This window comes from Myotis daubentonii, chromosome 10 (genome assembly GCF_963259705.1).
Source record: "Myotis daubentonii chromosome 10, mMyoDau2.1, whole genome shotgun sequence".
Lineage (NCBI taxonomy): Eukaryota > Metazoa > Chordata > Mammalia > Chiroptera > Vespertilionidae > Myotis > Myotis daubentonii.
This window is the reverse complement of record NC_081849.1, coordinates 33,788,172-33,802,923: the sequence shown is the minus strand read 5'-3', so window position 1 is coordinate 33,802,923 and position 14,752 is coordinate 33,788,172. Positions and strand designations below refer to the sequence as shown.

The following is a 14,752-nucleotide window of genomic DNA, read 5'->3' as shown; positions in this document are numbered from 1 at the left end:
TGTGCACCTCAGGAAGAGTTTTGGGGGCTTCCATGAGTCCCCAAACTACATTTTGAAAATACTGTACTAGAGTTAATCCTTTAATAGCACTTAGCCATGAGCCTATTCAAGGGAGTCTGGGTGGTAGAAGAAAGCACAGTAATAGATCAAAGATAAATAGTGAATTTGGACATGAAAGACAGAGAACATGCTGGTAGTCCTAACCCCTTGAAGGAGAGTCTACGGTAAAATAATAAAAGCTGGAGAATAAGATAAAAAGCAAATAAGATTATGAACTCTGATGCCAGGACAGAAACTGTCCCCTCTATGCCACATTTTTACAAATTTAAATCCTCCTGGGTGATTTCTGAGCTATAAAAGAGTTAGATCCGTGTAAGTGAGTCCAGCCATTAATGGTAACAGCAAGGGTGTAAGATTATCTCATAAGTAAGATTAATTTTTCCCTGGGAGTACTTTTAATGTCTATAAATACAAGTACTTCTCAAATCTGTAGTAAGAGTATCAGTAGTCCCTACAGAAGTAATGGTTGCAAAGTTTCAAAAGTTATGTTTTTAACATCAATGATCATATTCTTATTTTCTAGTATAGTAACAGTAGCTTATAATATTCCTAATTTAGTTATTTCAGTTCCTGGAGTCAGAGTGTTTAGAAAGTCTACAATGGTAGCATTTTTTCTATTTATAGCTACAAATAAGATTCCTTTAAAAGCACTAATACTTCCAGTTTGTGTAATAGCAAATTACGATATTGGTAGCCATGGTATTTGGAAAAGTCCATAGGAAACTAAAGTGTGATTTTTAGCATTACTAATTAAATAATGTACTGTAGTATTAATAACTACTGCTGTAGCAATTATTTGAGTGTCTGGTATCACCAGTGCTCTCAGTTATAGTATTATGTCCTGTAAACCAAGAACAAGTTGGGTGATTCCAATGACTATATCTAAAGCAACAGTATTTATAGAGCTTAATGTGGTATTTTAAAGGATATCAAAATCATCTGTGAAGTCTGTGGTAAAATACATAAAATACCTGTAGTGTAATTGATGGGGCTATGTGAGTTATAATTTTAAAAATAGTTGCATATATTCTGGTTCCAAAAGAAATAGTTACAAAGTAAGTACTGGATACATCTTGAGATATACCTTCAATGCCTACAGTGCTTGGAGTAGCCATATCTGTAAAAGTTAGTGCAGATATTTGTGAAAATTTATGTAGCATAAAATCATGTACCTGTTCATTGATTTTCTATATCTGTAATAGTTGTTTTAAAGAGATGCCTGTACTAGTTATCCTGCTTTGAGTAGTAATCAGGGAACTACAGTAGTATTTGTGGTGTTTGCAACATCCATTGGTGTTCTATCAGGAATAATAGTATTTGAAGCATAAATGGTAACATTCGTAATAGCAGTGGTAGCATTAGTTACAATAAGAGGTAAAAAACTGGTTGTAGAATTTGTTGTTACATGATGGTGTGTTGCTGTATCTAGAAAAGGTGCTAATGAATCTGAGGCTACTGTAGTATTTGGAATAAAAACACTCCTGGAGTTATCTGCATCAGCAATATTTTCTGAATGCTCTGTAATCTTTAAAGTATTGGTGGTGGGAATAGCTGTGGTACTTGGAATGTAAGTGTTTGTAAAGATGGTGTCAGAAGTAGTGTTTGAATTTGTAGTTTTTGTGCTGAAAACAGATGTAGTGATGGTGGTAGTATACGCTGTGACTTTAGTAGTAGATTTAATATCTGTAATGTTCATATGTGAGGAAGTGGCAATGTCTTGAGTACTAGTAATTATTATATCAATAGTAGCTGAGCTGTTTCTAGTGGGAGTATTTATAATGTCAGTAACACCAGTTGTCATATTGGTAATATTTGTATTGGTGGTGCTTTGAGTGCTCCTGGATGTGGTACTTAAAGCATGGGTAGGGGTATTTGGAGGATAAGTAGTGGTACTGATTCTGGTCAGTGCATTATCTGTGGTGGTGATACCAAGGGTGCCTGTAGGAGGTAGAGTTGACATGATTACAGTAGTAGTTTGTTCAGAAGTAGCATTTGTTATTAAAGTAACTGTTGTGATAGCTGTAGTTGTTTTTGTGTTTCTAGCAGTGGTAGTATTTAAAACATTTGTAGTAACTGAATCCATGCTAGTAGTATCAGTCTCAGTATTTGTAAGAGAAGGAATAGTTGTAATTGGAAGCGTATTATTAGTGCTAGTAACATTGGTATCTGTTGGGGAAAGAGCAGTGGTAATAAGACCAGCAGTACCAGTGGTAGTATTAGTAGTATTTGTAGGGAAAGGAGTAGTTGTATTAGGGGTTATGATAGGAAAGGCAGTACCAGTGCTAGCTGCAGTAGTAGTTGTAGGGAAAGGAGTAGTTGTAGGGAAAGGAGTAGTTGTATTAGTGGTTATGATAGGAAAGGCAGTACCAGTGCTAGCTGCAGTAGTAGTTGTAGGGAAAGGAGTAGTTGTAGGGAAAGGAGTAGTTGTATTAGTGGTTGTGATAGGAAAGGCAGTACCAGTGCTAGCAGCGGTAGTATTTGTAGGGAAAGGAGTAGTTGTAGGGAAAGGAGTAGTTGTATTAGTGGTTGTGATAGGAAAGGCAGTATCAGTGCTAGCAGTGGTAGTATTTGTAGGGAAAAGAGTAGTTGTATTAGTGGTTGTGATAGGAAAGGCAGTACCAGTGCTAGCAGTAGTAGTATTTGTAGGGAAAGGAGTAGTTGTAGGGAAAGGATTAGTTATATTAGTGGTTGTGATAGGAAAGGCAGTACCAGTGCTAGCAGCGGTAGTATTTGTAGGGAAAGGGGTATTTGTAGGGAAAGGAGTAGTTGTATTAGTGGTTGTGATAGGAAAGGCAGTACCAGTGCTAGCAGCGGTAGTATTTGTAGGGAAAGGAGTATTTGTAGGGAAAGGAGTAGTTGTATTAGTGGCTGTGATAGGAAAGGCAGTACCAGTGCTAGCAGTGGTAGTATTTGTAGGGAAAAGAGTAGTTGTATTAGTGGTTGTGATAGGAAAGGCAGTACCAGTGCTAGCAGCGGTAGTATTTGTAGGGAAAGGAGTATTTGTAGGGAAAGGAGTAGTTGTATTAGTGGTTGTGATAGGAAAGGCAGTATCAGTGCTAGCAGTGGTAGTATTTGTAGGGAAAAGAGTAGTTGTATTAGTGGTTGTGATAGGAAAGGCAGTACCAGTGCTAGCAGTGGTAGTATTTGTAGGGAAAGGAGTAGTTGTAGGGAAAGGATTAGTTATATTAGTGGTTGTGATAGGAAAGGCAGTACCAGTGCTAGCAGCGGTAGTATTTGTAGGGAAAGGGGTATTTGTAGGGAAAGGAGTAGTTGTATTAGTGGTTGTGATAGGAAAGGCAGTACCAGTGCTAGCAGCGGTAGTATTTGTAGGGAAAGGAGTATTTGTAGGGAAAGGAGTAGTTGTATTAGTGGCTGTGATAGGAAAGGCAGTACCAGTGCTAGCAGTGGTAGTATTTGTAGGGAAAAGAGTAGTTGTATCAGTGGTTGTGATAGGAAAGGCAGTACCAGTGCTAGCAGCGGTAGTATTTGTAGGGAAAGGAGTATTTGTAGGGAAAGGAGTAGTTGTATTACTGGTTGTGATAGGAAAGGCAGTATCAGTGCTAGCAGTGGTAGTATTTGTAGGGAAAAGAGTAGTTGTATTAGTGGTTGTGATAGGAAAGGCAGTACCAGTGCTAGCAGTGGTACTATTTGTAGGGAAAGGAGTATTAGGAACAATAGTACCAGGTGTATCTTCAATAGTACTTGTTGGGAAAGAAGTGGTTATAATAGGAGAGGCAGTACTATTGCTAGCAGAACTAGTACTTGAAGCAAAACTAGTGACAATAGACTCAGAAATGGTAGCAATAATAGTAGATGTAGGAACTGGAGATGTTGATGAGAAGGTACTCGTCATAGGTGTAGTAGTAACGTCGGGAACATCGTGACTCCAAGTGACCTCGGTTAACTTTTCCAGCCTGAAAATCTTGTCAATCAGTTGAATAGTTAGTGTCTGCCAGAAAAGAAGAGATAACATTGGTATTTTAGAACTCTTAAACATCACATTTAACAACAACAAATGATGTGTTCATTTTTTCCCCAGAGAGTAAAAGAAGGTTCCTTTTCAGGTCACATTGATTCCAGACAGATGACTATAGAGAGATGTGCTGTGGGCATAATCCCTGTGCCAGAAATGCGTCTTTCTACTTCATTTAGTCAGAACTACACTGCTCAAGAATCTGCATATTTGATTAAAACCAATGCTCAGAAAAATATCTTTGTTTTGCCACCGATTTTAACCTTCCTGAAGGCAGGCTGTTTTCATGTTTTTACCATCCCCAACACATAGTACACTGCCTGGCACATAACAGTGTAGTGTAAACCCTGAGATTTGGATTTCTTTTTTTTTCTTCTTTTTGTTTCTTTTTTGTAAGGCAAGTGCCTCAGTTAAACTTCAACTGACAGATTTGTCCATTTCAAAGAGGCATCTATTTCCAGCCCAGGGAAGCTCCTGTTTTCCAGATCTTGATTGATTTCAATAATTGATCACTTGGTCCCCTTATTGGTTTCTCTTCTCAAGCTTGAAATTCACCATGTGTCAAATTCACCAATAAAGAGTGAACCCTGGAAGCCCTAAGTCCCTACCCCCACCCCCCAAAAAGCTGAACCCTAGGCTCTTGCCCATTCTTGACTCCCCCCCCCTCCCCCTGCCCACAACTGCCCCAGGACCTCCTTGTATGGCCCCAGGTGTGCTGTGAAATTTCCAGGACTTATATAAATTATAAGCTTGTATCTTTTCAAAGTTTCCTGATGATTATTGCTGAAAAACATCTTTTACTCATAATAAGAACCACATGAGCTGGTCCAGCCACAACCTTGGTTATTGATAGGTTGAGACCAGCACTTAACAAATGCGCATCTGATATGCTACAAACTTTCCCCAAAAGAAAGTGTTCAAAAATCTTCTGTATCAGTCTTAACTGTAAGTATTTACTTGCAAAGGGTGGTTTTGAGATCAATAGTTCAGGAAAAATGTTCTGAAGTAGAGAACTAAATGATATAAAATATAGCATAGGGAATATAGTCAATAACTGTGTATGGTGTCAGATGGGTGTAAGATTATTGGAATGATCACTTACTAAGTTATGTAATGTCTAATCACTAAAGTGTACACCTGAAACTAATATAATAATGTATGTAAACTGTAATTGAAAATAAACAAAATTATTTAAAAAATCAATTCTTAGTGACTTAAAAAAAATTAATGAGATTGGAGAAAGAGGATCTGTTTGAATGTTCAGAGGGTCATTGTCCAAAATTCAAGTACCAGCAGGACACTCTTTTTATCATTTAGAAAACAAGAATAATCCATTTTTACCTTTCTAAACCACTCCCTATGAGTTACTGAATCCATATTTATGATAGATCTAGTGTTCAAAAGTGGGATACTTTTCCTTCTGCTGTTACTCGTAATAACTCTACTTGTAATCTGTCTTCAATTAGTTGGCTGTGGCCATTAACCAAATAATTGATCTCACATCACAGGTAGCATATATTCATTTTTATGATTACCACCAATTTTCTGCCAATTTTCACCAACTTATGAGATCTATTGATTTGACCAAGGATGTGAGTAATTTCAGGAAGAAGGGAGAAAAATTTCCAATAACAATTTTATTAGATAACTCTTTTCTTTGTTTGAGCCTCTGCCACAGACATAGGTTTTGTTATACTAGCCTGGGAACCCAAACTTAACACGTAGCATAGTTTCTTTGGGAAACCAATGGAAAGGATTTCATCACACCATTGATCATTGCTCCCTTGATTACACTGGGGAGGACCACTAATATTTTATATTTTATAATATAATTTAATAGTTGCAACTTTTCTGGAACATATCTATTGTATATATCTATAACCTTTCAAATATAAGTAAATATAACTGATAATAATAGTGGTGGTAACTTTGCAGAATAAAATTAATTTATGACATAACAACATTCCTTTGAGACATACCTGATTGTAGGGGTCACTCGTGAAATTCATTGTCGTGAATTGCTCGTTGTTATAGGTGACATTGACTTGTGTCACATAAGTGGAATGAATCCCCCAGATTTTAATATATCCAACTTTCAGCTCATTTGACTCATTCAAATACTTATTGTGCATGGTCTGGATTTGCAATATGTTCTATAAGAAATATATAAAAATAAAAAACATATATCTGTTGATTGCCTATATTCCATATTAAAATGTTAAGCCTCAAATTACTATTGTACTGGTTTGCTGTTTATTTTTAATTAAACATTTCATGAGGACTACTTTCTGAGTACCAGCTACAGTAATTTGATGATATCCAATATTATTGTAGCTATCATATTGAATAGTGCAGGTCTAAGATAGTCTCTCCATCCTAGGTAACATGTTTTAAGACAAATCTATACTAATTGGTCCAACAGAATAATCAGATCTGAAAACTAGTTTAAACACAAAATAGAGGAAGTTTCCCTGGAAGTTATGATTCCAAGAAGAGAGAACAGAAAGGATATATGTCAGACATTGTCACATACTTGAAGCACTATCTATAGTAATAAAAGCGTAATATGCTAATTAGATCAGACATCCTTCCCAATGACCTTCTGGATGAAGCTGGGGCTGTGAGGGAAGCCCAGTTCCTGGGTGCCGGAGGGAATCCCAGGTCCCAGGTGCCAGAGGGAAGCCAGTGCCAGCAGCAAGGGGAAGGAAGGCCTACTCTTTCATGAATTTTGTGCATCAGGCCTCTAATTATGTATAAGAGACACAATAGGTTTGTGTTATACTATTCCTTAGTTCAAATCAATGGGGAACAAATGAAAGAAGGTTCCAGGTTTGACATAAAATGATCTTCCTACTCTAATTAGAATTTTGTAGGTTATCCATGGAATAATAAAACATGCATGGTAGATTGATGGAATCACTGTCTCAAATTATTTACCCCTCCTTATCCATACCATTTTCCATATAATTTTGTAATACACTCCTGCTCTGGTGGGGCATTCTATCCTACCTTGTGTCTGGGTTTGGTCATGTGACTTACTAATGGGATATTAGTCAACTTGAAGCAAATGGAGATTTTAAGAAGTTCTCAGGCATTTCTGTTTTTCCCCTTTTTTACAATCATGAAAGGTCATGCCCAGACTTGCCCATAAGGCCATTTTAGATCACTCAAGAGCCATATGATCCCAAGGTATGTTAGTGAATACAGCCAGGATCATCCAAGCAGCCTAACAGTACCACAACTGATTGCAGATCTAGGTAAGCCAGCCAAGATTAGCCAACTCCAGCCCAGATCCACTGAACATTATAAACTCATGAGCTAAATAAGTATTTATTGTTACATACTGCTTAAGTTTTGGGGTTGTTTGTTGTGCAATGAGTAGCAGATGTAGCATTTATCCTTCAAAATTTTATTAGCCAGAAAATGCTGTCTCAATCCCAGGAAACATGTTATACATATAAGGACTCACCTCTCTCCTCCCCACAGTATAATATGAATGACAAGTTTCTTTTTATAGAGTGATAGTATATTGAATAATTATCAAAATAAGGACTGTTTCTTCCTTATTTTAATGTCAACAGACCTGATTTATAAAGGAAGGAAGGTCTTCCTATTAAGACATGGGATATTATATCCATACATTTAATGAATAATGCTTAATCTGTAGCTAACTGGAAGAGGATTTATACAATTCAATTTTAAAAGTCTTACCTGACTTGCTGTAAAGTTTGCCAAAAAATAGTTTCCTTTTTCATAGGTATCTGCAACCAAGAAAATAGATTAAACAACTATTCGTTACTTCAACTGCTGCAGATAATCTTACATGGAGTCAGAAAATGCCTCAACGGGATCACAATTACTGATCAGGATAATCTTGAATTCTCTGAGGAGCACTAAAAACAGGAGCTGAGGGAATATTTCACTCTAAGTTGGTGTGGGGATGTGCATATGAAAGAGAGTGTTTTGAGGTAAGGGTCAGGAGGTTGCAAAGACCAAAGAACCTGGGTTGAACTAAGGTCTTCTATCATAGGTGAAAAAATGTGAAGGCTACTGATCAGTTGTTTTCTGTGCCAACATAGCAAGCACATAGCCATGAGAGCTCACATGGATATGATGATAAGCAGAGGAGAGCAGTTAGGAATTCAGACTCTCAAGTCAGATTGGCATGGGTTCAATTCCCCACTCTTGCACTTAGTAGTTGTGCAATCTCAGGCAAGTCACTTAACATTTTATCAACCATAAAATGAAGACAAAAAATAGGACTAACTCATGGCAATAAAGAACAGAACATGTTGCTTGTGCATAATAAATATTCAAAATTTATTTTTCAATATCATCATCAGTTATTGTAATCTTCATCTTTATTATTCTGTCTCTACTCTTAGCTCATCCTTCCATAGCATTCTATATCTCAAGCCCTCTTGCCTCCCAGGAATTACTCCACCAGTTCTTCTCCATATTCTCCTTGCTCCTCCAAGCTCCAATTATACTCCAGAGCACTTCATTCTGACAAATCCTTAACTTGATTCTCTCTACATCAAGTTATCATATCTCCTTTCTAGTGCCCACGTCTCAAAAAAGGTAGCCTCTGCTTGTTATGTCTGTGTACTCAACTCATAATCCAATCCTACATCTCCTACACTTCAGCTCCTATTTCCTTTTTTCATTGAATTGGACCTTTCAAAGTCACCAGTGATAGTGACATGGTATATCAAATCTAAATATCTCTCCATATGATCTCTTGCCCACACATCTCCTTGAAATATTTCCCAGTTGATGTCCACTTTACTCATCCTCATCATGTGGCTTCTATACCTCCTATTTTGTAAAAGTCAGTTTCACATCATGTTCTTATCTTGGCCCTTGTCAACATTCCATCTCTTACTGTTATTACAACATATTCTCTCCCTGAACCGACAAAGCCTCTTCTTTGTTTTCTAAATTACCCCAACTCTTAGTGAAACAAACAATTATGAAACCCTATTTTTAAATTTGGTCTTGGCTAGAATATGTACCCTAAGTAAATATTATAGACTCTTTTAGCAGTTTTAAAGAATTTTTAAAGGATTGGATTCTCTTAATATGGGGGGTTTAAAATAATCCTTGAACTAGCTATTAAATCTTACGTAAGTAAGAAAAAGTTTAACAAATAGTTACAAACCTGTTAACAGAAAATTCCAATCAAATGTATACTTACACTGTATCTTGCTACTTTAAATTTGAATTTAGAAGTCTGTTTGGTGAAGCAAAGAGCTTCTCTATAGAAGTTGAAAAGCTTAGAACTTGCAGGAACTAGTGATTTTTAAATTTTTTTTTTTTAATATATTTTATTGATTTTTTACAGAGAGGAAGGGAGAGAGATAGAGAGCCAGAAACATCGATGAGAGAGAAACATCGATCAGCCGCCTCCTGCACATCTCCCACTGGGGACATGCCCGCAACCCAGACACATGCCCCTGACCGGAATCGAACCCGGGACCCCTCAATCCGCAGGCCGACGCTCTATCCACTGAGCCAAACCGGTTTCGGCGGAACTAGTGATTTTTAACCTTGAGATTGAAACATATTTGTTGTAGAAACCTAAAATTTTATAGGAAATTGGTTTTCCTCTGAATATATTGTTCATAGGGGGCTGATTTCATACCCTAACTGTGTTGTTATTAACCCACTATGACATCATCTAGTCCTAATCAGCTCAAGCTGTAGAAAAAGACTCCAGATTTCCATAACACACTAGCAGTGATTTTGCTGGTGGAACATTTGGCAATATCTAGAGACATGTTTGGTTGTTACAAAAGGGGAGTGCTTTTGGCATCTAGTGGGTACAGGGTGGGGATGCTGCTAAACATTTTAAAGTAATAGCCCAGCCACCACCAGCAACAATAAATTATATAGCTTAAAATGTCAATTCTATTGAGGTAGAGGAAACCTGCTTTTAAAAAAGCATTTTCTTGAAAAAGAGGAAAGTTGATTTCCTAATTTCAAAACTCACTTCAAAGTAACTGTCTCAAGACAGAGTGGTACTGGCATAAGAATGAATGAATTAAAAAGATTATGTATCTTTTAAATGTGAAACTGTGTCCTCAATTATGTAAATATACCTTCACATTTAAAGTAAATTGATTTTCAACAAGGGTACCAAAAGAATTCAATGGTGAAAGAAAAATCTTTTCACAAAAAGACTGGAACAACTCAATATCCACATGCAAAGAACAAAGTTGGAGCCCCTGCCTCACACCATATACAAAAATTAACACAAAATGGTTCAAGGACCTAAATATAAGAGCTTAAAATATGAAACTCTTAGAAAACAAAAAAGGGTAAATCTTTGTGACCTTAGATTTAGCAATATTTTTTATTATAACACAAAAAGCTCAAGCAATGCTCTTACTTTATTAACAGTAGCAAAAATAGATAGATTTTCAGTTAATTCCAATTATATCCTGAGCCTCTAGAATGTGATTTTTCTGAATGATGTATGGGGACCTTGGAAAGTCTAAACTCACCAATGCTTTGTCCATCATCCCAGAACATCTGACCTTCAGCTTTCCCATTGTCATCCAAAGCAACAATCAATCCCATAAATAGTTGTCGACTATGAAAAAAAAAAAGTTATTTTTCTCTAGATTTTTAGCTATACAAATAAATGACAGATTCTATTGAAAAATATGATTAATCCAGGAAAATAAGATAATAGCTTTAAAATGCACAGAAAGCTCCATAAGTACATAATATGAGATAAAATACAAAATAATTAAAAGCTAGTGGGAAAATATTTAAAATTTAATAAAATATGTGGCAAAACTTCAACTTTCAAAAGTTAAATACATATCCTTTACTCATATACATATTATAAGTAATATGATAAGAAACTACTTTTTTAAAATACATTTTTATTGATTTCAGAGAGGAAGGGAGAGGGAGAGAGAGAGATAGAAACATCAATGATGAGAGAGAATCATTGATTGGCTGCCTCCTGCACTCCCCCTACTGGTGATCGAGCTCGCAACCCAGACATGTGCCCTTGACTGGAATTGAACCTGGGACTTTTCAGTCTGCAGGCTGATGCTCTATCCACTGAGCCAAACCGGCTAGGGCGAAACTACTTCTTTATAGAAAGAAGACACCCTGCCCCAAATAAAATAAAAACAAAACACATCCTTCAGTAGCTTCCATATTGCTGCAGAATAAAATGCAGCATACTTATCCTAGCATTCATAATTCTCCATGACCTCATCCTAACCTGTTTGAACTTTATTTATTTTATCCCTCTCTTTTAATGTTTCAACTTCAGTTCTTTAATTCTCTCAGAATATCTCTTTCCCTCATTTTCAAACACTCAAATCCTATTTATTATCCAAACTCAGCTCAAAGCCCTCTTTCATATAAAACCATGCTTTGCACAAGATTTAAAGTTAACTTCTCTCCTTTTGAGTTGACTCTCTTGATATAACAGGTTCTTCTTAATATATGATATGATATGTATGTATTATATATATATGAGGCCCAGTACACAAAAATTTGTGCACTCAGGGGGGAGGGGGACCCTCAGCCCGGCCTGTGCCCTCTTGCAGTCTGGGACCCCTCAGGGGATGACCACCTACTGGCTTAGGCCCACTCCTCAGGGGATTGGGCCTAAGATGGCAATCAGACATCCCTCTGGCAGCCCGGCAGCCCTCAGGGGATGTCCACTTGCCAGTGGGGAGCAAGCCTAAACTGCAGTCGGACATCCTTAGCACTGCTGAGGAGGCAGGAGAGGCTCCCACCACCACCGCTGTACTGGCAGCCATCAGCCTGGCTTCTGGCTGAGCAGAGCTCCCCCATGTGGGAGCACACTGACCACCAGAGGGCAGCTCCTGCATTGAGCGTCTGCCCCCTGGTGGTCAGTGTGTGTCATAGTGACCAGTCATTCCCTGTCTTTCTGCTGTTAGGGTCAGTTTGCATATTACCCTGTTACTATATAGGATAGAGGCCTGGTGCACAGGTAGGGGCCGGCTGGTTTGCCCTGAAGGGTGTCCCGGATCAGGGTGGGGGTCCTGCCCGGGTGCCTGGCCAGCCTGGATGAGGGGATGATGGCTGTTTGCAGCTGGTCACACCCCCTTCAGGGTGGGGGTCCCCACTGGGGTGCCTGGCCAGTCTGGGTGAGGGGCTGAGGGCCGTTTTCAGGCTGGCGGATGACTGAAGCTCCCAGCCTCTCCTTTTTTTCTTTTTTCTTTTTTTTATTCTGGGACTTATTTACCTTCTATGGCTGTCACTGGAGCTGAGAGCTGGCTTTAACTCTGAGGCTCGGCTCCAGCTCTGAGACCTTGGCTGCTGAAAGCAGGTATCTGGGCCTTGTTTAGTTTCTATAATTGAAACACTGTTGCAACTCCAGCTCTGAGGCTTGGCTGGCTGAAAGCAGGTTTCTGGGGATTGTTTATCTTCTATAATTGCAACGTAGTTGCTTAGAGTGCAGCTCAGAGCTGGGCAGCGGCAGGCGGGGAACCTTGGCTTCCTCCATCACTGGAGCAAGCAAGCTCCTGTTCGCTTCAGCTGCTTGGCTGCCGGCCGCCACCTTGGTTGGCAGTTAATTTGCATATCGCCATGATTAGCCAATGGGAAGCGTGTCAGAGGTATGGTTAATTACCATGTTTGTCTATTATTAGATAGGATAGAGAGAGAGAGAGGTGAGGGGGGCCAATGCACAAAATTCATGCATGGAGGGGGTGTCCATCAGCCCAGCCTGCACCCTCTCTCAATCTGGGACCCCTCGGAGGATGTCTGGCTGCCAGTTTAGGCCCAATCGGCACTTGGCCTAAACTGGCACTTGGACATCCTTCTCACAATCCGGGACTGCTGGCTCCTAACTGCACACCTGCCTACCTGCCTGATTGCCCCTAACTGCTCTGCCTGCCTGCCTTATTGACCCTAATTGCTCGCCTGTCTGCCTGATCACCCCAACCACTCACCTGCCTGCCTGATTGCCCCTAACCACTCTGCCTTCCTGCCTGATTGCCCCTAACTGCTTGCCTGCCTGCTTGATCACCCCTAACTGCCTCTGCCTCAGCCCCTGCTGCTGCGGCTTTGTCCAGAAGGACGTCCGAAATGACGTCCGGAAGGTCGTTTGGCTGTCCCATCTAATCAGCATATTACGCTTTTATTATTTCATGTATATATAAAATCTCTTCTAGGTCAACCCAAGCTGAATGGGAGTGAGTACTAAATCCCTGTATAGCCATCACAAATCAAAGAGCTCATCAATATTTCTCAATTTTGTAATAGTATAGAAAGAAGTATATGCTGCTGCCCCACCAAATTTTTGTCCTGGACCTCTGATGTAGCGCTACAGATAAATGATCTCCCCAAGCCTAACTTCATGAACTCATCCTACCCCAGGTCCCACTCAGAAGGCACTCACAGAACCAAAGCAGTGAAACTGCCTGTGATTTGGATTTTATCCACAGAGCCCCAGTTGAGGTGGCCAGCCCCCATGAGGCTGCCTCACTGTGTCAAAGTGAGGCCATCAGACTCTGCCTCTCTCTCTTACCTGGAGTGAGTGTTCATTGCAGCTTCCTGCCAAGGCAAGATGTAGCCTCCTCTGATATGAAGGTTGATGTGGTCAAGGGGAGCCTCCAGGATTCTCCACTCACCTGTCGATGTATTGCCAGATTCCTAGAATGGAGAATGCAGGCAAGCATCTATAATAGATGGATGAAATGAATTCATGCTATACAACAAGTGCTTTCTTTCCAAGGAAGTGTTTTTGGAAAGTTATCAAAATACTGCAAATTGAGCCCTAACCGGTTTGGCTCAGTGGATAGTGTTGGCCTGTGGACTGAAAGGTCCCAGGTTCAATTCCAGTCAAGGGCATGGTTGCAGGCATATCCCCAGTAGGGAGTGTGCAGGAGGCAGCTGGTTGATGTTTCTAACTCTCTATACCTCTCCCTTCCTCTGTAAAAAATCAATAAAACATATTTTTTTAAAAATACTGCAAATCGAAAAAGAAAATCTCTGATTTTCAGCTTTGCTGAAAACTCTGGAAATCTAGTCTTTTCTCTTTATTCTCCAGAAAAGGTAGGGTGTGGGGGAGAACACAATGTGATATGGGTAGCAGATTTTACCTAGTTAAGCTTTTGTGGATATTTTTTATTGATTTTTTTTGAGAGAGAGAAAGAAAGAAAGAAAGAAAGAAAGAAAGAAAGAAAGAAAGAAAGAAAGAAAGAAAGAAAGAAAGAAAGAAAGAAAGAAAGAAAGAAAGAAAGAAAGAAAGACATAAATGTGAGAGAGGAACATTGATTGGCTGCCTCCCACACACCCCCAACTGGGGGAGCCCTCTACTCGGGCATGTGCCCTGACCAAGAATTGAACCAGCAACTTTTCGGCACATGGGACAATACCGTGTACCACACCTGCCAGGGCATTTTATGGGCACTTTTATTTAAAGAAATCTTGCAGGACTGAAAAGTTGAAAATTATTGCTTTATAAAATCGGTGCCTGGAATTCAGGAGACAACTTCCTAACCTGCATAGACCAACCTGGTTCTTCACAAAACATGTTAGTTCTTACCATGCTGTAGTCATACCAACGGGCTCTGGGGAAATAAGCATGGACCTCAAACGTGTTCTGAAACAGAAAACCAACAGGTCATTACAAATATCTCAATAATGTCACTTTAATTTTTAAAAATCTGTAGAATTAACATAAAAATGGGAATTTCACTAATGATTTTAAGAGTTTGG

At 39.1% G+C, this 14,752-nt stretch overlaps 1 protein-coding gene across 1 annotated transcript in view; it reads right to left on the bottom strand.

Annotated features, from left to right (window-relative positions):
- Positions 1-1,309: 1,309 nt before the first annotated feature.
- The window catches only part of LOC132211347 (probable maltase-glucoamylase 2), an 85,062-nt gene continuing 71,619 nt past the window's right edge, over positions 1,310-14,752 (bottom strand). The window contains exons 42-47 of the mRNA XM_059656066.1: positions 14,580-14,636; positions 13,560-13,684; positions 10,540-10,628; positions 7,745-7,794; positions 6,013-6,186; positions 1,310-4,009 (exon numbers count right to left, since the gene is read on the bottom strand). Of these exons, the coding sequence (XP_059512049.1) occupies positions 1,310-4,009; positions 6,013-6,186; positions 7,745-7,794; positions 10,540-10,628; positions 13,560-13,684; positions 14,580-14,636 (3,195 nt within the window). The remainder of the gene's footprint in view (positions 4,010-6,012; positions 6,187-7,744; positions 7,795-10,539; positions 10,629-13,559; positions 13,685-14,579; positions 14,637-14,752) is intronic.